Raw genomic sequence first — 25,576 nt, forward strand, 5'->3', positions numbered from 1 at the left:
TGATTTTAACATTTTAAAAATTATTTGCCCCAAGGGTATAGGTCTGTGAATCATCAGGCTCACACATTTCACAGCACTCACCATATCACATACCCTCCCCAATGTCCAATGATTTTTTTATAGTGGTAACTCATAAAATTTATCATCTTAATGTACAGTTCAGTAGTAGTATATCCATTGTTGTGTAACGAATCTCCAGGAACTGTTTCATCTTGCAAACCTGAAACTCTATATCCATTAAGCGACCACTCATTTTCAGCTCCTCCCAGCTTTGACAACTACCATTCTTTCTGAGTTTGACCACATACGTCATGTAAGTAGAATCATACTTATGGTAGATACAGTATACTCTCCCCTCCCTTTTTTGTCTGGCTTGCATCACCTTAGCGTAATGCCCTCAGGTTTCAATGTTGTAGCATGTGTTAGAAATTCCTTCCTTTTGGGGCACCTGGGTGGCTCAGTTGGTTCAGTGTCTGCCTTTGACTGGGGTTGTGATCCTGGGGTCCTGAGAGTCCCATATCCGGCTCTCAGCTCTATGGGGGCCCTGCTTCTCCCTCTGCCTCTCCCTCTCTGATGAATAAATAAGATCTTAGAAAAAAAAAGCTTAAAAAAATTCCTTTTTAAAGAGTAATAATTTCTTAATTATTATTTTGAATGTTACTTAGGATAGATAATATTGCATTGTATGGATGTATCACATTTCGTTTATCCATTCATCCACTGATGGACATTTGGGTTGCTTCCACATTTTGGTTATCATGAATAATCCTATGAACATGGTGTACAAATCAAAGATCCTTTCAATTCTTTTGAACATCCACCCCTAAGAGGAATTGCTAGATCACATGGTAATTCCATTTTTAATTTTTTGAGGAACCACCTTACTGTTGTTCCTAGCAGATGCACCTTTTTACAACCCCACCAATAATGCATGAGGTTTCCAACTTCTCTACATCCTTGCCAACACTTTATTTTTTTGGTAATAACCATCCTGATGAGTTTGAGTTTGCTTTGAATTTTCGAACTATAGAAACAAATGTGTATAAAATAAGTGGGTGTGGTTGGCTAACATTTAGAATAGTATCTGCTACAGAGTAAATTCTATGTAAAATTTGTTAAATGCACAAATCAGCAACACTTATAAGCTGGAAAGTGTTAATTCTTTAAGTTATATGATTATAGGGTAATGACTTTAAGTTTTTTTTTTTTTTTTTTTTTATATTTTTTTTAAAGATTTTATTTATTTATTTGACAGAGAGAGATCACAAGTAGGCAGAGAGGCAGGCAGAGAGAGAGAGAGAGGGAAGCAGGCTCCCTGCTGAGCAGAGAGCCCGATGCGGGACTCGATCCCAGGACCCTGAGATCATGACCCGAGCCGAAGGCAGCGGCTCAACCCACTGAGCCACCCAGGCGCCCCAAGACTTTAAGTTTTAAATAGAATGCCACTGAAGTACCAAGAAGAGGCAACTCAAACTTTCAGGGAAGGCTTCCTTGTCCTCCGAGCTTGACAGATAAATAAAAGTTTAGGCAGGAAATGGCATTCCATATTAAAGAGAGAACAGCATGTTCAAAGTCATGGGAATGTAAAAAGAAAAATGTAGAAAAAGTCAGTTATCACTGCAGGTGGCAGGCGAGATCAAACCAGTGCTGACTATTAAAAGTGAAGGTGCGGGGGCGCCCGGGTGGCTCAGTGGGTTAAGCCGCTGCCTTCAGCTCAGGTCAAGATCTCAGGGTCCTGGGATCAAGCCCTGCATCAGGCTCCTTGCTCAGTGGGGAGCCTGCTTCTCTCTCTGCCTCTGCCTGCCTCTCTGCCTACTTGTCATCTCTGTCTCTCTCTGTGTCAAATAAATAAATAAAAATCTTTAAAAAAAAAAAAGTGAAGGTGGGATTTTGTCGAAATGTTAATTTTCTTTATAGTAATTTAAAGTGTGGCTTCATTTCCGGCACTAGCTGTTCTGTGTGCTTACGATTCAACACTGTTCCATGGCAGATTTTCTTAAAGACCTAATATGACCCCACCATTCATACGAGGAAATGAAACACAAAGAGGCTTACTTATAATGACGTACCTCAAATTCCTACTGCTCAGAGGCTGAGCTGGAACTGAAACAGACGCAGGGTTTCTCCACTATCGCCGGCACAACTTCCTCAGGTCTCTGCACCGGCCTCCAGCCCTTCAGAGATGGAACACCAGGGAAAAGAACGGGGTAGTTACTTTTGTAACGATTAAAACACCCCACTATTAATTAACATACTGCTCTCTTTTCCAAAGTAGTTTCATAAGCACCATCTCCAGATGCTGGTACCATGTGTCTCCTCTGCCACACATCTTATTTTTCTCGAACAAGAACACTTTTGTTCTAGTTTCAACAGTTTCTCTTGCACTTTTCTCTAATAAAAACAGGTTGCAGCAATAATCCCAAGTCCCGACCAAAAGTGATCACAACTGAAATGGAAACAGATACACTACGAATGCAGGAACACTATATTTATTAGGTCAATAATTCATTTTTAGCAATACAAGTACAGAATATATCACAATGCTGGTTACAAACATACTTAGTATGGTTCAATGGTTACAAATAATGGTGGGCACTACAAGTTTTTGTTAAGGATGATATGAAAGGTCATTCTGACACAATGAAGAATTGTCTTAAAAAATCTATCAATGACCCTAGATATTTCTATAGAAATTACTGTGGCACTATTAGTGGGGATTTTCATGTAAAGGATTGTTAGTAATTTGTTTCATTAAGAGCTCTTGAGCCTATTAAACTAAAATCCCCTGTTGCTTAATAAAGTATAAAAATAGTACTGACTTGGTAATATTTAATAAAATGTAGCATTCATTCACATCATAAAAGTAGAACTAAATTGAAAAGTTTTTAGTTTCCATGGCAACATATCTTTCCATAAAAGGAATATACAGAAATGAGTAATGTTACACAAATGTTACCTGCAACAATTATTTAGTGATCCAACACTTAACTTGTGCACCACAAACCAGGTTTTCTAGATATCTATATATAGCATATATTTTTAATCTTAAATTTTACTTTTGAAAAAAAATGTGCACTTCAACAAACTCACTAAGGCCACTCATGCTATAGATACCTAGGATTGCAATTAAAGAATAGTATTACTTAATAAGCACACTCCTTCAGATCACCGACAGGGTAAAACCAGTTTTCTGCCTAACACATTCCTGAGATTTGTGGACAATACAACTACTAGTGTTCAAGCTGGAGATTAATCCAAATGTCCGATTAAAAAATTTTTTTCTTTCCTAGCAAGAACTGAGGTCCTCCAAAGCCAAGAGGTGAAATATATACATTAATTTTTAAAGCAAAAATAAAACTCTTAAAAAAGTTCGTACTTATATAAATATTTTTCCAGTAGTAACTTTGTCATCCAGAAAGGGAACAGTTTGCAAGCAGCAAGGCTATGAATTCTAGGGAAAAGATAAAGACCAAGTGGCAGTTAAGAATACCTGCTACCTAAGCAAACCATTGTTCTCAATTTGTAAAAGTATGGCCAAAAGCTTCAGTCGTGTTTTAGATGTTGACTGTTCAGCGCTCTGTTTGCATGTAAGGAGCCACCAAATGGCACTCTCGTTTATTTATAAGGTAGCAGCCTCTGTACTTAATTTTCACAACATTACGAACTCTTCCCAAACAGGCTAGGAACAAAGGCCTTTGTCAAATCTTTTATTTTCACAAACGAGCGCATACCTGCACACGGATTACTACAAAGCAACAGTGAGTTTGTTTTTAACCAAGGAGACAGAGCTTCGATGACAAGAAGGGTCCTAAAGCTTTGGGAAAGTCAGCTTTGGGGACCCATAAAAACTGTGGTCTGAAGAGCCCCATCAGTTCTATTACACTGGATGCAGGAGGGACTGACCATCTGTGTGGCACAGGAGGATCACAGAGCCCCCTGATGCACCCAATCTGAGTAGCACCAACTTTAGGAAAAAGACTGGGTAAAAGAGAAGAAATCAAAGTCAGGAAGGATGAGACCAAAGGCCCCTTATTTAACATGACTTTGCTGAACTTCCAGAAAAATCTTAAAGTTGGTCTAGGCTTCCTTACACACAACCCCACCATATGTGAAAAATCTGTGCAACCTATTGGTTATTGTGAGGTACGTTTCATTCTTTTCTTTGTATCCTTTTTAACCCCATAAAGTAAGGTAACATTCACCTCTCTAACCTACCTTAAACATCCTCAGGAAAAGGATAAATCCCACACTTAGAATCATTAGGGTATTATTCTTCATTACAACCCGAATTAATAGCATAATATTTGTTATATCACTAACAAGCTGTCAATCTCTTTTTTCAGCCTACAGTTTTTGCATTAAATCAAAGTGTACAGATTTATAGAAAACTACATGAAAGCAGTGGTAATAAAGGGAAACTAGCGATGTTTTTTTAGAAAAACTGGCTGCCACATAACATTATCACCCTGTGATCTTAGGCTTCTAAGTATCATGTTGCTTTATCACTGTGAGCTAAGTAAAGCTCAAACTGAATTAAGAGAGGATGAGGCCTTAAGTTATTTGCTTTATTTTATCCTAGGAAATGCTACATGTGCACAAACCCAAAAGATACACATTGATTAAAAAAAAAAAACTTCATATGGAAACGTTAAGTTTCAAAATATTTATTGAAAAACAATTTACCATGACATTCCTATACCACAAACATACCACAGGACTCTAAATAACCAACAAAAGTATACAAAGCCTATCCTGGAAATATCTTTGGAGGTATTAAATATATAGGCCCATGAGGATAGAGCTGAGTAACTTGATAAATGTTAGTCCTTGGTCACACAGACTATTTGGTAATTTATAAAGAGGTGCCTCTTGGCATTAGACTGCAATTAACTGCCAGGGGAGGTGCAGGTGTGCCAATGTACTCTTTAAAATGAAAAAGAAAATAAATCAATTTGAGGAATAAACCCAGGTTTTGAAATCATAGTTACAGTCTTAGTGTCTGGGCTTGCTTCATTTCTTTATGTACCTCCCCCAGTCAATCCCCTCCTGAGGACTTAAAAACACTGGCTCGTAACTAACAAGACTGCAATTAACAGTTTTAAACAAGATTAGGTTTGGGAAGCCCAAAAAGTGTTTAAAATCAAATTTACCCAAAATCTCCAATTAATTTTTCTGTACTCAATGTGGCAGTTTACATTTCTTCCCCCCTCCAGCCCTAACGTGCATGTTAAAAGAAAACCAAAATTCCACACACATCCACTCACCCACAGACTACTCCAAGCATTAGCCAAGAGCAACATCTCTGACAGCCAAGTCATGAACCCCTGAAAATAGGGGGGAAACCCTGATTCTTAACTATAGAGGCACCACATAGGCCACTATAGTAAGAACTGAGGTAACAGCAAAATTGTTTCTTAATTGCTTAATTGCTTAATTAAAAATTGTTTCTTAATTGCTACATGTCACAACTTTCCAAATTTGAGTATTAATTACCTCAACATTAAATAAACTGACTGGCATAAGATTAAAAAAAATCAAAACCCAATGAACAGGAAGACAAGTTAGTGAAACATATATAATTAGGGGATCTCTGTATTTGACTCTTGAATTTCAAAGAAAATGACATAGTTGTACTATTATTTACCATAAAAATGAAGGATTTCTAAGAATTGCTTCTTTTGGGCATTCATCTTTCCATTAATCCCCACAAGCCATATAGTAACCTGAAATTCCCACCCATGAGCTATTTCATGACTCTTAGACAATATACTTGTTAATTGCATTGATTATTAGGATAACATTTAAAATGAGGGGGATGGTTGCAGCAGATATTTATAGACTTGCTTATAGTACGGCCATCTGTGCACACTGACTAAAGATATGCCACTGTAATCGCCAAATTTCCCTGGTTTGGTGTCTAATTACATGAATATAATTTTTGCATTATCACTTTTCATTATACCTCTAAATGAAACATTCTACTGATAAAAGTATATGCAGGGGCTAAAATAGTAACCTAAAGCCTCTGGTCCAAATAACCCCTTTCTACTTTAGGCTGGTCCTTTTTAGGTCCTCCTGGTCCTGTTAGCAAACGTTATCAGAGCATCTTGCATTGTTGTACCAAAAAACCCTGAAACAACCAAAGGGTTAATAAAACTGCTGGTCTGTCAGCTTTTCTATTACTTACAGATCAACACTGGTCCAGTTCAGATGAATCTGACAGTCCTTCCCTTGTAACAGAGCTCTGGAGTGGTTGCATCCAATTCTCTGGGTAAGGTAGCCAAACCTAAGTCAGGATGTCCCTCTTCTACTAGCACTGTGTTAACTTTTCTATACTGCATATAAAGATTTTCCCCATAAAATATCTTTACAATACAGTATTGAATACCTCCACAAGGAAGAATATGTTAAAAAGTTGTTAAAATCATCCTTACGTAATAAGAATGCAACTCTTTTAAACTCTTAAATAGTTTTATTTAGGGGTTCTTTTCAGGCTTTCTGCAAAATGAATTATTTAAAAAAAAAAAAAAGATTTCCTGTTGTTTGTTCTACTAGGTTGAAAATATGGGCCAGACTACTTATACATGCGGTACATGCTGAATATAACTGAATATATGCTTATTCCTACAGACACTCTGCAAGATAGGGATCACCCAAATAGGGTCAATGGACTGGACCAGTGTTTCAATGCAAATTCCAGCCCCAAAAAACAACATGGTTTTGATTTCACAGTATGAATTCCCTGGAATCTGGGAAAAGGTAAATTAGTTAACTGAGGTCCTCCCTCAGCAGCTCGGTCCCTCAACATTCTGAGAAATCAAGAAGGACTGCACCACTTCTTCAGTGGACTGGGGGCTGGTGTTGACATCTTCAAGAGCATCGGTCACTGAATACTGACGATCTCGCAACCGGTTCCAGTTAGAAAGAACATTGTGATATTCAAACACTTTCTCATAATTTCCAATGGAGTTGTAAAGTTTAATGAGACCTCGGTAATCATATTCTAGTCCACTGTAGCCTTCACCAAACAGTTTCTTCCCTGAAAGTAAAACACGCATACACACACGCACAAAAGAAAGAAAGAAAGAAAGCTCAAGTAATGAAACAATAAGAGGTTCTTAAAAGACAACACAAGTTCAATTCTTTAAATAAGGTGGTTTCATCTTACTCCCTAGGCTGAGGAACTAATGCGCAAGATTAACATTAGAATTAAGAACTTCTGTTCTATGAAAGGTACCATTTAGAAACAAGCAGCAGAGTTATCTATTTGCAAAATATATAACCAACAAGGGGCTTGCTGCATCCATAGTATATAAAGACCTTCTGTAAATCAATAAGGAATGACAGACAATTCAATATAAAAATAGGGAAGAATTTTTTTTCTTAAGTAAACCCTAAAACCTTAACACAGGGCTCAAAGCCATTGCCCTGAGATCAAGAGTCACATGCTCTCCCAACTGAGCCAGCCAGGTGTTCCCAAAACAGGGAAAAATTTTAATAGGCACATTAGATGATAATTACAGTATCTTATTTTGTAACAGGCCCAAAATGGAAACAATCCAAATGTTCTGAATACCCATTAACAGTAGAACGGATAAATAATGATATACTAATCCAATAAAATATTATATAGCCCTGGAAATTAATAAGCAATAGTGTTACAGAACAACACAGATGTATTTCACAATTCATGTTCACCAAAATGTAAAAATATACATCCCATGATTCCACTGATATTACATTCAAAAACTGGTAAACCTGATCTATGTTACAGCCAGAAGAAGGGAGATGAAGGGAGTACTAATTACACAACTAGTTTAGAATAAATGCTTTTGCCTATACCTGACACTCCGCCTCAACTGTCATACTTCTTACCACTGGCTTCAAGATCAGTAAATCGCCTTTAGCAAAATGTTTGAGATGATTTTTGGGTGGCTTCTGGATATCCTTATCAGCTCTAAGCTCATTTAAATCTTCATAATTAGACTTCCCTTACACAACATACAAGATATGTTACATGCTATTTCTAATCAACTGAGTAAGAAATTTTTAAAAAACATACCAATTGCTATAGATCGCAAATAAAGTTTCTCAGCATTTTCATACTGATTCATGTCATAATTGTATAAAGAAGCCAGATGTCCCACTGAAAGGGCTACTTCATAATCTTCTTGACCAAGAAGTTGCTCTTTTATCTGAATTGCTTTGATATGCATTTCTTCAGCTTCCTGAAAAATAATTGAGCTGTTTTAGCCATTCGACTATACTCTCATAGTAACAATTCTTTCCGAGTAAGACTCTTCTAAGTGCTAAGGAGATCTGAGGACATACTATGTTAATCCAAAAGTTGCTTATGGGAAGCATTACTGGTTTGAGCAGCTATGCACATAAGCTGATAGCAGTAAGTGTCCTATGCCAAAAACGATGAGAAAATCTGTCCTGGTAATGAAAAATTGTTAGAAGAAATTAATATAAAAACTTTCCAAAATGAAAATTATTTTTCTTAACACGCTCCAAAATTTAACTGAACCTTGTTAAGAAACTCCATACTATAGTACATTCAGTTACATAGATATACACTTTATTTTGGAATTCTGACAATTTTTATTCCAACAAAAACTCAGGTTAAGTGAGGGATATATAATGGATTTTCAGGTAAAAAATAGTATCTTAGGCAGTGACTCTCATCCTGTCCTTATTGTGACCCTAAAATGAACAATATTAAAAACTTATAATCCAAAATTTTTAGAGAGAATTCAGTAAATTTTTAATCACAATTAATAATACTTGCAGTATCTGACATTTCTTGCATACCTACCACGTGCCAGACATTATGCTAAGGGCCATACTTTTTTTTCTTTTTAAAGATTTTATTTCTTTATTTGAGAGAGAGAGAGGGAGAAAGAGAGAGAACATGAGCTGGGGGAGAAGCAGAGGGAGAAGCAGACTCCCCACTGAGCAAGGAGCCTGATGATCCCAGGATGATCCCAGGACCCCCAGGATCATGATCTGAGCCAAAGGCAGACACTTAACCTACTGTGCCAACCAGGAGCCCCTGGTAAGGGCTACACTTAACATAGCTAACACTATGTTGTTGTTGTTTAAAGATTTTATTTATTTTCAGAGACTGGGCATGTGTGCACAGAAGCTGGTGGAGGGACAGAGGGAAATAATCTTCAAGCAGACTCCCCATTGATTGGGGAACCCAATCGAGGCTCATTTCTTGCAACCTATAAGATCATGAGCTGAGCTGAAACCAAGAGCTGGATGCCCAACTGACTGAGCCACTCAGGGGTCCCTGTTTTTGTTTTTTTTCCCCTAAGTTTTTATTTATTTAAGTAATCTCTACACCCAACGTGGGGCTTGAACTCACAACCCTGAGATCAAGAGTCACATTCTCTTTTGACTAAGCCAGACAGGTGCCCTGCTAATAGCTATGTTTTAAGTCTAACTATAATAACCATATTAACCTTCATGGTTTGATATTATGCCTTATTTTTCCATGGTTTAGATTTTGAATTTTATTTATATTTTGACTCTTTTGTTTTATGCTATTTTCTCAATTCTTTTGTGGAATAAGGTAGAAGTATAGTAAGTGTACATTTATTAGTGAAGATTACTGAAGATATATTATTTAAGATTATAATTTATTACTTAAAATTATTTACTGAGAGAAAAAGATAGTAAAACATGCTTCTACCTTAAATTTTCTCATTGACTGGTAAAGTCTTCCAAGGTTTCCATAGTGTTTTGCAGTCTGTACATTAAATTCCCCAAAAGCTTTCTTAGCTAGTTGGAGTGAAGACAGGTGCAAATCATGAGCTTCTTGAAGCAGCCTCTGTTCAGTTTCTTTATTATGACAGTCAATTGCAATCTCCTCTAAAATAAGAGCTGATTAAGAAAGCAATAAAATTAGCACACTTCCAAACCATCTATCAAAGCTAATCAGAGCATGTAATTTAAAATTAAATTCTATAAAATTAAATTCTATAAATTTGTGTTTATGGTTTAGAAATGGTAAAGATGAGTTCCACGTTAATGAAAAATGAACTTCTGGGGGCCATTCTAGTTTGCACAATATAATGAACTTCAAATCTAAGAAAAACAATGGTATACATCAAGTATTTTGCAGAATTTCTGCTTTACTAGACCATTATATTTTGCTGATGTGAATTTCTTATTTAAAGCAATGTAAGACAAGGCAAAGGCAAAATTTTAAAGTTATGAAACTGTGTCAAGGAGTCCTCAAGCACTGTTGAACATTTTGAAATCACACTCCTAAAATATAACCTCTAACCAAACCCAACTGAAAGAACTGGTTTCCTCCTACTCACTTGACTAACCAAATCAGGCAAGAAGATAGTGCAATTTCAAAGTCACATACAAGACTTTCAAATTCCACTTAAAGTCTTAAAAAAATACATTATTTTTTTATGAGATAATTTTATTTCTAGGTAAATTATCCACATGTGCAAAAGTAAAAGAGGCTTAGTCCACTATAGCATTTTTAAATAACAAAAGGATATATATCCACAGGTACTACAATAAAAAAATATTCACAAGGTATTAAGTGAAAAAAGCAGAATATAAAACTAAAGAAATTCATTCATTATTTGGAGGGAAAAAAAGTCTAAAAAATATTCACCAAAATGCTGAATCTGGATTGGTGGGATTTCAGGTGACTTAATTTATTATTTTCTAATTTTTAATTTTTACAACTATTATGTATTACTTGTGTTTAAGTTAAAAATGCAAACCTAAAGGGAGGAAAAAGAACTAGTTCCAGAATTAAGGTAAAATTTCTCCAGCATGCACAGAATTATCACATGGGTGACCCAATCATGCTGGCAAAAAAAATGCTTTTTAAATGAAAGGGCTTTGGTAGTGATTAGAAGAAAGGTTAAAATAAGGAAAGAAGAAAGTGGTATTTGGTAAGAGCCCTGCAACATTAAGGGTAACCTGATATAAACCTGAGCTTCAAAATCCTACACTATAAGGCTGAAGGTACGTGAAAAACCCATGCTACTGTGCAATAATCATGTTATTCTTTCTTTTATCCTCCCCTCAAAAGAAATGAATGAATGAAGGAATGACAGAGAGGAAAAGGGAGTGGCGGGGGGAGGGAGGGAGGAAGGAAGGAAAAAAGCAACAAAAGATATTCTGGCTTATTAATGATGCTGTATGAGAGAAGCGAACCTTTTATTATGAACCACTGGAAATTCCTAGGTAGAGCTATAGGCAGATACTTTAAATCAGTGACTTGGTTATCTTTGTAATATGCAGATACAGTCTAATCCTATGCTACCATCCAAAGAAATAAACAAATAGCCCGATTTTAAACTATGTATCTTTAAAATATATGACACCAGACATCTATTACAACTGACAGCAAAAGAAATCTAAAAAAATTATATATATATACACACGTATACTGGAGACTAATTGCAAAGGATACCTTTCACCCTCTTTGAAGAAGCCAAAAGAAGATGATCTTCAGGTAGGATGTGGGTAATGATACCAATAGCTCTTTCAGCATGAAATCTGTAATACAGACAAATATATATTCTGGTATTTCTTTTTAGGTACAAATAATTATAGCATTTTTTAAAAAAATCACAACTTATAATACTGATGGAATTTCTAAAACTATCTATGGTAAAGGTACTGGTTTTTGTTTCTTAAATTTCTAATCTGTTGTGGACTAAACTTCTAAAATATCCACTGGATTTCCATCTCCCACAGAATGAACTGTGAAGTTGTTATCACAGCCTACAAGGCTCACCATATTCTTTCCCTGGGCTACCTGTCTGACCTCATCTACCATTCTCAGAAACAGCCCTCTCCTTCTCCTCTAGCCACACAGGCTTTTGCAGCTTTCTGAACATGCAAAGCATAATCTCACCTAGTTTACTGTCCCCTATGGAATACTATCCCCCTGACTATCTACCCACATGGCTCACTCTTCAATGAATACCCTTCTCAGACCAGCTTGTACAAAGTACCTAAAAGGGGCGCCTGGGTGGCTCAGTTGGTTAAGCGACTGCCTTTGGCTCAGATCATGATCCTGGAGTCCCCAGATTGAGTCCTGCATCAGGCTTCCTGCTCAGTGGGGAGTCTGCTTCTCCCTCTTACACTCCCCCTACTCATGCTCTCCCTCTCAAATAAATAAAATCTTAAAAAAAAAAAAAACCCTAAAAAAAATTACCATAGCTCTTTAATTTACTTTATTCTTCTTCACACAGAAGAATTTATCTTAAAAAATAAAAAATAAAATGTACAATTCAATGGTTTTTAGTATATTCAGAGCTGTGCACCCACGACCACGAGCAATTTCAGAGTATTTTCATGACCCTAAAAAGAAATACTGGCCCATTAGTAGTCTCTCTCCATTTTCCTCCAACCCTATCAGCCTATGGCAACCACAAATTTATTTTCTGTCTCATAGATTTGCCTATTCTGGACATCTCATATAAATGGAATCATACAATATGTGGTCCTTTGTGACTAGCTTTCAATTAGCAGAATGTTTTCAAGATTCATCCAGGTTGTAGCAGGTATCAGTTGTTTTATTTTTAAATCTGTCCTTTTCCCCCCTTTATTTTCACCTCCAAAATATTACTGATTCCTTCTCTTATATCAGGGTCAGCAATTTTTTTCTGTAAAGGGCAAGATAGCAAATATTTTAGGTTGTGTGGGCCACACACTATGTCTCCACTACTCAACTCTCCTAATGTAGCAGGAAAGCAGCCATAGACAATGCATGAGTGAATGAGTATTGCCATGTTCCAATAAAATTTTATTTTCCCTGCAGGCCACAGTCTGCTAACCCATTTTATATATTTAATCATTTAAGGATACTTTATAGTATCAACCAAGAAGTTCTGTTAGCCAGTATTCTTTGGGTTCTAATCCTGTTTGTTGTATCTGCTGATTCTCACTCATAGAGGAAATGTTTCTGTATTTTACTTCAAAGTTTTTTAATGGTGAGTTCATCTTAGGCGGAGCTAGATCTATGGAAAGTCTGTTTGGTTTGGACTGAGAAGTTCCAAGAGTTTTACATTTTCTCCCAAAAGGCATCTCAGGAGAACTAGCAGTCCCAAACTGCTTTTTAATGTTTTCCTCAGTTTGGGGGTTCCTGAATATATGATGCAGTTATAAATTCCACTGTGAGATTCCATTTTTGTTTAACTGAGAGCCCAACCTGAGATGAATTAGTTTCTTTGTCCTTTCTTGTCAGTGGGAACATTTTTTTCCCTCCTAGTCTCCCCTTTCCCTGATGGTGCAGGCTTGATCTTGGCTTCAGGTTGAGGGTTTCAGTTCTAACTCAGTTTCCTGTGAACTAAATGCCTTAACTCATAAACTCAGGATTATTGTCCAACCAAGGTTTACAGAAACTTCTAAGCTTTCCCATCATCCCAAGGTGATTATACCATAGTTCATGCTACCCTATTGGATTTTAGTCCATGAGTGGCCCTTGGGGATTTTCTTTATCTCCTGCAAGCTCAGTTATGCATTTACAAAGACAACGGTTATATTTTATTCAGTATTTCTGCATATTTTGAGCAAAATGTTTTTAGGTTACGTCTGTCATTTAGCCAGAGGCTACTGTATTACTCAAAGAAAAATTACTGAAGTATTCAGAAGATAACCCATATTCCTTATGAAGATATATAACTCTCAATATTAAACCATGTAACATCTAAATAAATGGCTTATAAATTGGTATGATTTTAAATGAGTTCAAGAATATTTCAGGCATCTTGTTAAAGCTCCAGAAGACATATTTAATCCATAAATATATTAAATATTATTGCATTAGGAAAAAAACAACAGCAACAGCATTTAATCGCTCACTGAAAAGGAACATGGAACTTACAGTGCATTGTCAAATTTCCCAGAGCTATACTGATGAACATAAGAAGAATAAGCCAAGTCTTCATGGGCTGTTGCTACATGGATATTTTTGCCACCAAACACTGACTGCCGAATGTCAAGGGCTGCCTGAAAGTATAATGAAAATAACTATTACTATAAATCCTTAGAAAACACTACCCAGTAATATTAAGCATCCTAGTAATTTAAATATATGTTCTACGTATCAATACCATCAGTTTTGAAGCAAAAATCCTGCTGTATTTAAATCACAAGAGAACATAAAAGTCACCAAAAGGCCTGTTTTTCTGAAGACTGGATTTAACTTAAAAGATAATGGTTTCACAATAAAAATTATTCATATGTCTGAGAATTACAGCAGTGTTTTTCTCTCTATGTCCTTCTTCATAAGTAAAACATAAAATCAAGGATACTTTGTCCGGAGTGATGGTGTAACACATTTACCTAAGAATGACTAATGCAAGGCATAAAGTAATTGTTATCAACCTTCCTTGCTATTACAAAGACAGCTATAATGACTCATGCTAAATCAACAATGAAGACAAATCTTCATTTGGGCAAATGAAAAATGGAAAAGTACTCTTGTATATGAGCCCACAAGCCAAAAATTGTTTTCCTCGATGGTTCTCCATAATTCCTAAAACATTTACTTCTAATGCTTCTACATATTATTTAGTAAGAGAATGATGTCCCATATATGAGGAGGGACTCAGAAAGAGTTATTTTTAGAGAGTGGGTTATACGCCGCAAACAAAAACATGTCAGCAAGTCATTTCAGGTTGAAAGAGAAAAAGCATTAACTGTTAACATACCTGATAAATTGCAACAGACTGACAGATATTATCTACATTGAGTAAGTAGAACCCATAATCTAGCAGTGTATCAGAATATTTTGGGTGTTTGGATCCAAAATGATCCCTATAAAAAGATACAAAACTATTAGGATATAAAATAGAGAGAGACAATCTGAAATGGTATTTTTAGTAACAATCACCTACCGTGCCAAATACACTGCATGTTTAATTAACTGTTCTGCTTTCTTAAATTCACGTTTTACAACACAAGCCTAAGGATAAAGTGAAAAATTATTAAATAACTCTCAGTTAATTAGTGTGCTAAAATAAGTAGATTAGATAGTCAGACTACGATTGTCCAAAAAAAAAAAAAAAAAAAAAAAAAAGCGCATCCTCCAACATAAATAGAAGGGTTCTATTTGTAATTTCTTCCCTTCCAAGTACTCGAAAATTCTATTATAAACAGACCTGTACATATCCTGGGAAATTATAAAGTTTAAAATTTTGACATCCATGCCCAATAAAAACCTGTTATAACAAAGTTACCTTACAAAGATGGTGTACTCCCATCCTTCCAGATTATATAGTAAATAAGTGGGGGAAGGATTCAACACAGAATTTTCTAAGCTACTTATTTATATCCTAGTTCTAGAGTGGTTTAAATATCTTGTAATCTTCATCTTCAGTTTTAAAATGCACAGAATTTCAAGTTTTTCTCGTCTTAAAATATTCCGATTCATGAAAATGGCCAGTTTTCAAACCCTAAATATTAAATGGCTTCAAAGAGTGAATGCATTTATCTATAGAATAAGAAGAAACTAAAGAGAAAATCAAGTAAGTGCCACTCAAGCAGCTCAAGGACAGGGAGCTGTGACACTGTAAGGCTGCACACTATCACTCCCAGACTTAATACTAGGGCACCCTTTAGGAGAAAAATGACGGACGTCCATACAATTGTGGCATGAGGAATTCAGGTTGCTGGAAAGGCTAAGAAAAACAAAAGCAAACTCAAGCTAGAATAGCACCAAAATACTGCCTCAATCTATAGTTCAGTGAGCTGAATTTTCAAAACGATTTTTTTCATGGGTTTTCTAGGTATAGGAAAATTAGCTCAATTCTATATGCAGATTTCTAAATCTGGTTTCTAAAACTAAGCACAAAAACTCAGAAAACAGACCTTGTTAGTCCATGGAGTATGCAATATCTAACTTGTTAAATAACAGGTTAATTAAAACGAATTTAAAGGTGGCTAAATCCTTTAATTCATTAATAAATTTTAACATTATATTCACCTTAGAAGCTTGTCTTAAAACATCCACCACAACTTTGACTGGTAAGCCCACTGTGATTTCTTTCATTGCCTCAATGCACCATTTGTAAGCCTAAAAAAATATTTACACAAGAGCAAAAACTGATCAATCAAATTGACAATAATGAAATGACTGTGTATCTTTCTACCCAACTTTCAAGTAGTTGAATAAGAATACATACAAAGTATTTCCACTTACAATTTTCTGAGAGTAAGTTTTCTTGAAAGTTTCAAGTTTGTTACACTTTTCCTTGAATAAGTGACACACACAAGTTAGGGGCATGATCTCTCTTGCCCACAAGCCTTTGCATATACCGGTCCCTCTGCCTTACATACACTCCTCTTTCCTGAACTAAACCCACATAACTTATTTTCCAGGTTTCAGCCCCAGATTAGGCTTACTGTACTTTCTTCCCCTACTGTATCTTATTATTTTGTATCTTAACTGCCTGTTTAGTTGAGTGCTTAGTTTCTGAGAGTTATTGTTCTAAGTACTTTATGTGCATTAACACATTTAACTGACACACAAGTCCTATCAGATGCATACTATTATGAAAAACTGAGGTGCAGAGAGGTTAAGTACCAGGCAATGTGCTAGCACCAGGGTATCTACTGGGCAGCGATAAAGTATGCCCTTCCTCTCCTAGTGGTTAGTGGGGGGGAAAAAGGGCAAAACAAATTACTTTGGATAGTAAGAACTGTTTCAAAAAAACAAAACATTATAGGGGTCCCTGGGAGGCTCAGTTGGTTAAGTGTCTGCCTTCGGCTCAGGTCATGATCCCAGGGTCCTGGGATTGAGTCCCGCATCAGGCTCCCTGCTCAGCCTGCTTCTCCCTCTTCCTCTTCATTCTCCCTACTTGTGCTCTCTTGCTCTCTCTGTCAAATAAATAAATCTTAATAAAATAACATAGAAGGGGGTGCCTCAGTGGCTTAGTCGTTAAGTGTCTGCATTTGGCTCAGGTCATGAACCCAGGGTCCTGGGATTGAGCCCCGCAGCAGGCTCCCTGCTCTGTGGGAAGCCTGCTCCTCCTCCTCTCACTCCCTGTGCTTGTGTTTCCTCTCTCTCTCTGTCAAATAAATAAAATCTTAAAAAAAAAAAAAAAGAATTATAAGGAATGGGGGAGGGAGAGGAAAAATTAGAAAATATTAAAAAAATAAACATCTGTTATCCTCTGCAAGCTTCCTTCTCTTCATTCCACCTAAAAGATTCCAAAGTAATTTTGAAGTAAAAATGAAATGTATGTGATTTAGGCCCCCAAATCTGGTTGTTTTTAAGATGTTAAATAAGCATTGGGGCATCTGGGTCGCTCAGTTGGTTGAGCAACTGCCTCTGGCTCAGGTCATGATCCTGGAGTCCTGCATCAACCAGAATCAGGCTCCCTGCTCAGTGGGGAGCCCGATTCTCCCTCTGACCCTCCCCCCTCTTGTGCTCTCTCCCTCTCTCATTCTAGCTCTCTCGAATAAATAAAATCTTTAAAAAAATGTTAAATAAGCAGATTTTGTTTCAGAGTAGTAAGTTAAAATCTTCAAAACTGTAGGCTGTAATACTTCTTTAAAATATTTACTTCCGTGGGGAAGGATATACTTCCCTTCCACATTAAAGATGATAGTGGCCATGTAATTTCCTTTGGTCAATTAAAAACTTAATTAAAAATGAAAGTGAAATGAGCAATTTCTATTGGGAAAAAGCTTCAAGAGCAAGTAGTACTTCCTCAAGATGCTTTTGCCTCTGCTCTAAGGCTGCTAATGTTTTAGACAGAGGATGCTCCACCACATGGGGTTTTGATGATCAAATGTGAACAGAATGTGAAGCAGAACCATAGGCATCCCAAGACAGGATGCAGCATGAACAAGAAATAAACTTATCTCCCCACGTCACTGCTAGTTTGTCAGCATAGCCTAGCCATGTTAGTATCAAAATACAGTGATAATTCATCAAACTGTATCCTCAATATTTGTGTACTTTTCTGTAGCTATCAATGACAAACTTGTCTATATATATTTTTAAAGATTTTATTTGTCAGAGAAGGAGAGCGAGCACAAGCAGGGGGAGTGTCAGGCAGAGGGAGAAGCAGGCTCCCCACTGAGCAAGAAGCCTGATGCAGGACTCAGTCCTAGGACCCTGAGATCATGACCTGAGTCCGAAGGCACACACTTAACTGACTGAGCCACCCAAGTGGCCTGAAACTTACCTATATTTAAAATAAATTATTTGGGGTGTGTGGCTGGCTCAGTCAGTAGAGAATGTGACTACTGATCTTGGGGTCATGAGTTCAAGCCCCACACTGGCCATAGGGCTTCTTTAAAAAAAAAAAAAAAAAGTGAGTTTCTATGCATAGATATATAAAAATGGTGGGAAACAAGATAGGATCGGGAGGGAGACAAACCATTAAGAGACTCTTAATCTCACAAAACAAACTGAGGATTGGTGGCGGTAGGGGGGTAGGGATAGGGTGGCTGGGTTATGGACACTGGGGAGGGTATGTGCTACGGTGAGTGCTGTGAAATGTGTAAGCCTGATGATTCACAGACCTATATCCCTGGGGCAAATACATTATATGTTAATAAAAATAATTTAAAAAATTATTTAAAAAAAAGATGGTGAGGCACCTGAATAACTTTTAAGGTAGACATTTCTTTTTTTTTTTTTTTTTTTTTTTTTTTTTAAGATTTTATTTATTTATTTGACAGATCACAAGTAGGCGGAGAGGCAGGCAGAGAGAGAAGGGAGGAAGCAGGCTCCCTGCCGAGCAGAGAGCCCGATGCGGGGCTCGATCCCAGGACCCTGGGATCATGACCTGAGCCGAAGGCAGAGGCTTTAACCCACTGAGCCACCCAGGCGCCCCAAGGTAGACATTTCTAATACTCAAACTGTTGTATATCGTACTCTCATTTCCAGTAAAGTCAGCTATCCACACAAAGGCCTTCTGTGAATGGGGTTTTTTGTTCTTGGTGTGTGAAAATAAAAGAAAGAGGCTGAGTTTTATATTTGGATTGATAAGCTATAGAACAACTATTGCACAGAAGGAGCAGCAAAACAGAATTCAGCAGATTTAGGAATTCATCATCAAAAATAACCAGAAGAACATATCTAACACCCCTCTAAGAAATTGTAAGCTTGTTCATAAGGGTTTTAGATTATTACACGCAGATTTGATGCCTTCTTATATGGGTATTAAGGATACTCCTAGCATCAGGGCTGCACAACCTCACTTTATAATCATTCTAGAATTTTCTAGCTTTCCCTCTAATTATAATTTTCCTTTAAATATGGAATATTAATGGAGCAAAAATCAAGACAGGCATAATTGTAAAATATGAAAGCTAAATGACTGCTATGTGGCAACAAAATAATTATTCTTCCATACAAGTAAAACCAAGTAAAGGAGTTAAAAAGACACAGGTAACTTCTTAACTATGTACTCATTAGCACTGAGGCATGGAATTAATAGCATAAAGACAGGAGTGAAGCTATCTTTCTTGTAAGGCAGAGGAAGGAGCAAAACAATGTGAAAAAGTATAAATAAAATCTAGCTTCCCATTAGAATGAATGCCTTCAAGTTCTGAGAGTTCACCCAGAGCTACACATCCAATAAAAAAGGATCTATTAAGGGTTGATTTGACAGAGCATACCCACCAAAATAATTTAGATAGAGATTTATTTGGTCAAATTAAAAACAAAAATAGGCCATAAACCATACATGTGTATGTTTAAAATACATCTCATAGTATACTCTTTCTGCCTCATTTCAAATATTCCATTACAAATGTGTAGTGCTTTAAGTAAACCTGATATGTGAGAATAAAATCTATTAAGACTAATGCAAGGTTATATGATTTTTCCTTTTTCTAAAGTTGAGGTACAGTTGACACACAATGTTATAGTAGTTTCAGGTGTACAACACAGTGACTGGACAATTTTATACATTATACTTACGACAGTAAGTGTAGTTACCATCTCTCACCATATAACATTATTACAATATTACTGACTATATTCCCTATGTTGTACTTTTCATCCCTATGACTTACTTATTTTGTAACTGGACGTTACCTCTTAAATACCCTTTACCTATTGTGTCCATTACCCCCTGCTCAGGTTCCTCTGTTTTTTGGTTTTTTTTTTTTTGGTTTATCTGTTTGTTTTGATTTTACCATCTGTTTATAGCTACTTGCTGGTCACAAAGAAATGCACTTCAAAACACTCACCTCATCATAGTGACTCTTTGCAAAGAGTAGTGCACACAGTTCTCCATACAGTGCAGCTTTGTTTGCTTGCTGGCCATGTTTTGAGAGTTTATCCATATATGTCTGAGCTAACTTAAATGTTTCTTCACCCAAGTGATATTTGCAGTTTCCATTTCGCACATGAAGCAACCTGAAAAGGCAGAAATAACATTCCTCTATTTTTGACATTTCCAGCGTGGTCCTCTTACAGATCACCACTTGGTACCCAAATGAGTTAAGGAAATGAGATGCAAAAAGTGAGGCAGCACTGGAAAGTAACAGTCTGGGCCAAACCAAGATGGACTAAAACACAGAAGAGTATACGCTCTTTCCAGAAAACTACCCACGATTAATTCTCACCCAACTCTGCATCCTTTTCTTCTTTAAATATTTCGTGTACTTTGTGCACTCAGTATGTGCTATATCTAATACTTAACTCTTTCTGTTCCAAATCCAAAAGTAATGCAGTCTCATTATACAAAATTTAGAAAACAATGAAAAAAATAAAATCAACATGAAATACTATTACCTACCATTACTTTCTGTTCTTTTTTCTAGTATATTTGTGGAACACCTGATCAGTAACCTCAACTCATGTTGCTTCATAAATGCTCATTTTTGTTATCTTTCCAGTAAGGTAAGTTCACTGAAAATAGTGGTATTGTCACCTATTTCTTTTAAAACCTTTATCTTCGGGGCACCTGGGTGGCTCAGTGGGTTAAAGCCTCTGCCTTCGGCTCAGGTCATGATCCCAGGGTCCTGGGATCGAGCCCCGCATCGGGCTCTCTGCTCAGCAGGGAGCCTGCTTCCTCCTCTCTCTCTCTCTGTCTACTTGTAATCTCTGTCTGTCAGATAAATAAGTAAATAATCTTTAAAAAAATAAAAAAAAATAAAACCTTTATCTTCTATGGTGGAAAAATACAGAGTTCTTCACACAGAGTAACTGTAAAACCATGTTAGACTATCTAATGATATGTAAGAACAGTAGGTCAGACTGTGATACCAACAGACTATACCTCTGTACAGACTATGGAAAACAGAACAGTGAAGACCAGACATGTATTTATGTATATATTATAAAGCTGGCTACAACATTATGTGCATGTATCACTGCCAATACAATTTTCTGAAAATGCTCAGTCCTGAGTGGGAAGAGGGTGCCCCAATGATCAGGAACTTCTTTAAAAAAAAAAAAAAAGATTTGAGAGAGAGTGTGTGAGCTCTTGCGGGAAGGAACTTCTTAAAGGTACTTCTCAGGGTAGACAGGGAAGAATTCTCTTAACAAGTTAATATTTGAGTTGACACCTGAATGATTAAGCAATCATGTAAAGGTCTGGAAGGAAGCATGTTTCAAACAAGGAATAACTGGGGTACCTAAGTGGTTCAGTCAGTTGAGTATCAGACTCTTGGTTTACTCTCAGGGTCCAGAGATCAAGCCCCATGTCTGCCTCCAAGCTCAGAGGAGAGAGTCTGTTTGGGGTTTTCTCTCTTCTCCGCCTGCCCTGCCCCCCACTCTCTAAAATAAATAAATAAATCTTTTAAAAAAATTCCTTCAAACATAAGGAATAACCAGTGCAATGCCCTGAGAAAGGGAAAAAAAATTCTGGCATAATCAAAGAACAGACAAAAGACCAACCTGTCTAAGATATTATGAATAAAGGATTATAAAAAAGAGGTAAAAAAGCAAGAGATTAAAAAGATTTTATAGGGCCTTGCAGTCAGGGTAAGAAATTTTGGTTATAATGGTGAGATATGATTTGATTTATCCTCTAGAACAATGCTAACAGAATTTCCTGAAATGCTGTGGATCTGCTCTGCTCAATCTAGTAGCCACTAGCCACAACTGGCTACTGAGTATCTCAAATGTGCCTAGTGTGACTAGGGACTGATTTTTAATTTTTAACTTGAATTAATTTAAATAGTCATACATGGTTGATGGTTATCATACTGGACAGTGCAACTCTTGAAGGACTGCTCTGGCTATGCTGTGGAAAATGGATTACAGGGGCACCTGGGTGGCTCAGCTGGTTAAGCGGTTGCCTTCAGCTCAGGTCATGATCCCAGGGTCCTGGGATGAATTCCCATATCAGGTTCCCTGATCTGCAGGGAGACTGCTTCTCCCTATGCCCCTCCCCCTGCTCTTACTACTTACTGCTCATGCTCATGCTCCCCGTCTCTTAAATAAATATCTTTTTTTTTTAAAAAGGGAGGAAAAAAAAAAAGAAAAAGAAAATGGATTACAATAAAGCCAAGAGTGGAAGTAAGGCAATCAGGACAGAGTTACAACAATCCAGAAGAAAAAAAGACCTTGAGAAAAAAGGATAGGTACTGGAGATAGAGTTGACAGTTATCCAAACAGTTCAATAGGAAAAGATTAAACACAAGCATAGGTTGTAAATTCACAGAATGAAAAGAACGGTATTAACCTCTTATTTCTACAATACTAAGAATTGCATTTCCAACAACATTCACTGTAGATATTCCTCCTAAAAATAAATTTCTAGAAATTATTTAATAATTGGCATATGATGCGGTAGCAAACTAAATATGTTAAGCCAGAAAAGCACAGCTTGTTATATCTTCTCCAGTCCCTGCTGGTTGTCTCTTGAAACAAAAGGGCAAATTAAACATATGGAGTCTCTTCAGGGTCTGTACATCCATCTGGGCTGACACAAAGCAGGATAAAGGATCCAAGAAACTTTTGGTCAACTGAGGATCTAATTTTGCTAATACTCAGCCTAACAAAAAGGCAGGTTCTCAAGGTTCTCCAAATGTGGTTCTCCAAAGTAAGCAGAGTATTTTATTATTTTTTAAAAATGATTTTATTTATTTATTATTATTTTTTAAAACAATTTTATTTTTAAGAGCAGTTTTAGGGATGCCTGGGAGGCTCAGTCAGTTAAGTGTCTAACTTTGGCTCAGGTCATGATCTCAGTCAGGGTCCTGGAATCAAGCCCTGCATGGGACTCCCCATTCAAACATAGAGTCTGCTTGTCCCTCTACTGCCATAACCCTGCTTGAGCTTTCTCTCTCAAATAGATAAATAAATAGATAAATAAATAAAACAATTTTTTTTAAAAAGGGCAATTTTAGGTTCACAGTAAAACTGAGCAGAAGGTACAGAGATTTCTCATATACCCTCCTTCCTGCAGTATTAGTTTTATGAAAAAATACAATCACATCTACCTGATCAAGAGCGACTGTCAAAAACAATTACATTTAATTGGTTAAATAATTCACTGTTTGAATGGCAAATATACAAGTTTTTGTTTTTTAAGATTTTATTTTTTAGTATATGTGCTGCCGAAGCGAGCACTAAGATTTTATTTTTAAGTAATCTCTACACCCAACGTGGGGCTCAAACTTAAAACCCTGAGATCAAGAGTTGCATGCTCTACTGACTGAGGCAGCCCAGCACCCCTACAAGTTTAGAAGTCATTAATTTATGAATATATTTACTGTGAGACTAAGCAAGATGACTAAGCAGAACCTCATAAGACACAACAAAAATAAATACATTAAAAGTAAATGTGAAAAAAAAAAATCTCTCTCCTCCTTACAAGAGTATGTCTCCAAGAACTACTTAACAATTTTGGAAATAAATGATAAACTAAAATTCTTTTCTATTGTGGTAAAATATGCAACAAAAAATCTGCCATACTATTTTAAGCATACACTTCAGTGCCATTACAGTCACCATATCGTGCGACCATCACCACCATCTATTTCCAAAACTTTTCATCACTCCAAAAAGAAACTATAACAAGCCATCGATTCCTACATACTCCTTACCCCACCTGCACCATTTTACACTCCCATTAGCAAGGATCCCAATTTCTTCACATTCTTGATAACACTTAACTTTTATTTTTAATCACAGCCATCCTGGGTATGTGTAAAGTGGTATCTCATGTCTGATTTTCATTTCCCTAATGAAAAATTATGCTAAACATCTTTTGGCTATTTTATATTCTTTTTTGGACAAATGTGTCCTCGAGGCCTTTACCCATTTTTTAATCAGGTTGTTGTTGCTCAGTGGTAGTTCTTGATATATTCTGGACACTACACCCTTATCTGATATATGATCTGCAAATATTTTCTCCAATTCTCCAATTCCACTTTCTTGATGACATCCTTTGATGTACATAGTTTTTTATTTTGATGAAATCCAACTAACCTGTGAACAGAAATGGTTTCACTTCTTTCTTTCCAATATGGATGCCATTTTTTTCTTTTTCTTGTCTAATTCCTTTAGTTAGAACTTTCAGGGCAATGTTTAATAGTAGTAGTGAAAGCAGGCATCCTTGATCTTGCTCTTGATCTTAGGGACAAAGCTTTTCAGTGTTTCACCATTGAGTATGATGTCAGCTGTGGGTTCTTCATAAATGCTATCATGTTGAGGAACTCTTCTGCTCCCGGTTTTTTGAATGTTTGATTATGAAAAGGTGTCAGATTTTGTCAAATGTCTTTTGTGTCTCTTGAGAAGATTCTGTTTTTTTCCTTCTTTTTAAAATTTTTATTACTTTTTAAAGATTTTATTTTTGCAAGAGAGCTAGTGAGCCTGTGTGCACAAGCAGGGAGAGAGGCAGGCAGAGGCAGAAGCAGGTTCCCCACTGAGCAAGGAGCCCAATGAGGGACTCAAAGACCTGAGCCAACAGCAGACGCTTAACCAACTGAGCCACCCAGGCATCCCTCCCTCCCTTCCTTTTTTTTTTTTTTTAAAAGATCTTAATTAATTATCTAACAGAGAGATACAGCGAGAGACACAGTGAGAAAGGAAACACAAGCAGGGGAAGTGGGAGAGGCAGAACAGGCTTCCCATGGAGCAGGGAGTCTGATACGGGAATCCATCCCAGGACCCTGGGATCATGACCTGAGCTGAAGGCAGTTGCTTAACCTGAGCCACCCAGCGCCTCCACTGACTTTCTTATGTCAATCATCGTTGCATTCCTGGAATAAATCCCAATTACTCATAGTATACAATCCTTTTATATGCCATTAGTTTGATGTGCTAGTATTCTGTTGAGAATTTTTTAAAAAATTTAAAAAAAATTTTAAATTAACATATAATGTATTATTAGCCCCAGGGGTACAGGTCTGTGAATCACCAGGTTTACACACTTCACCGCACTCACCATAGCACATACCTTCCCCAATGTCCATAACCCATCACCCTCTCCCTCCCCCCTCCCCCCGGCAATCTGTTGAGAATTTTTACATCTGTATTCACAGAGGATATTATCCTGTAATTTTCTTCTCTTGTGATGTCTTTTTTCTGACTTTGGTATTGGGGTAATGCTGGCCTCATAGCATGAGTTAGGAAGTGTTCCTTCCTCCTCAATTTTTTGGAAAA

At 36.7% G+C, this 25,576-nt stretch overlaps 1 protein-coding gene across 1 annotated transcript in view; it reads right to left on the minus strand.

The window, feature by feature from the left end:
• Positions 1 to 2,474: 2,474 nt before the first annotated feature.
• Positions 2,475 to 25,576, minus strand: part of APPBP2 (amyloid beta precursor protein binding protein 2) — a 62,103-nt gene continuing 39,001 nt past the window's right edge. The window contains exons 5-13 of the mRNA XM_080827558.1: positions 20,206 to 20,374; positions 15,980 to 16,069; positions 14,892 to 14,959; positions 14,706 to 14,811; positions 13,877 to 14,001; positions 11,456 to 11,541; positions 9,701 to 9,891; positions 8,063 to 8,228; positions 2,475 to 7,039 (exon numbers count right to left, since the gene is read on the minus strand). Coding sequence (XP_080683684.1) covers positions 6,786 to 7,039; positions 8,063 to 8,228; positions 9,701 to 9,891; positions 11,456 to 11,541; positions 13,877 to 14,001; positions 14,706 to 14,811; positions 14,892 to 14,959; positions 15,980 to 16,069; positions 20,206 to 20,374 — 1,255 coding nt within the window. The 3' untranslated portion in view covers positions 2,475 to 6,785. The remainder of the gene's footprint in view (positions 7,040 to 8,062; positions 8,229 to 9,700; positions 9,892 to 11,455; positions 11,542 to 13,876; positions 14,002 to 14,705; positions 14,812 to 14,891; positions 14,960 to 15,979; positions 16,070 to 20,205; positions 20,375 to 25,576) is intronic.

The sequence above is a fragment of the Martes martes genome (assembly GCF_963455335.1).
Source record: "Martes martes genome assembly, chromosome: 16".
Lineage (NCBI taxonomy): Eukaryota > Metazoa > Chordata > Mammalia > Carnivora > Mustelidae > Martes > Martes martes.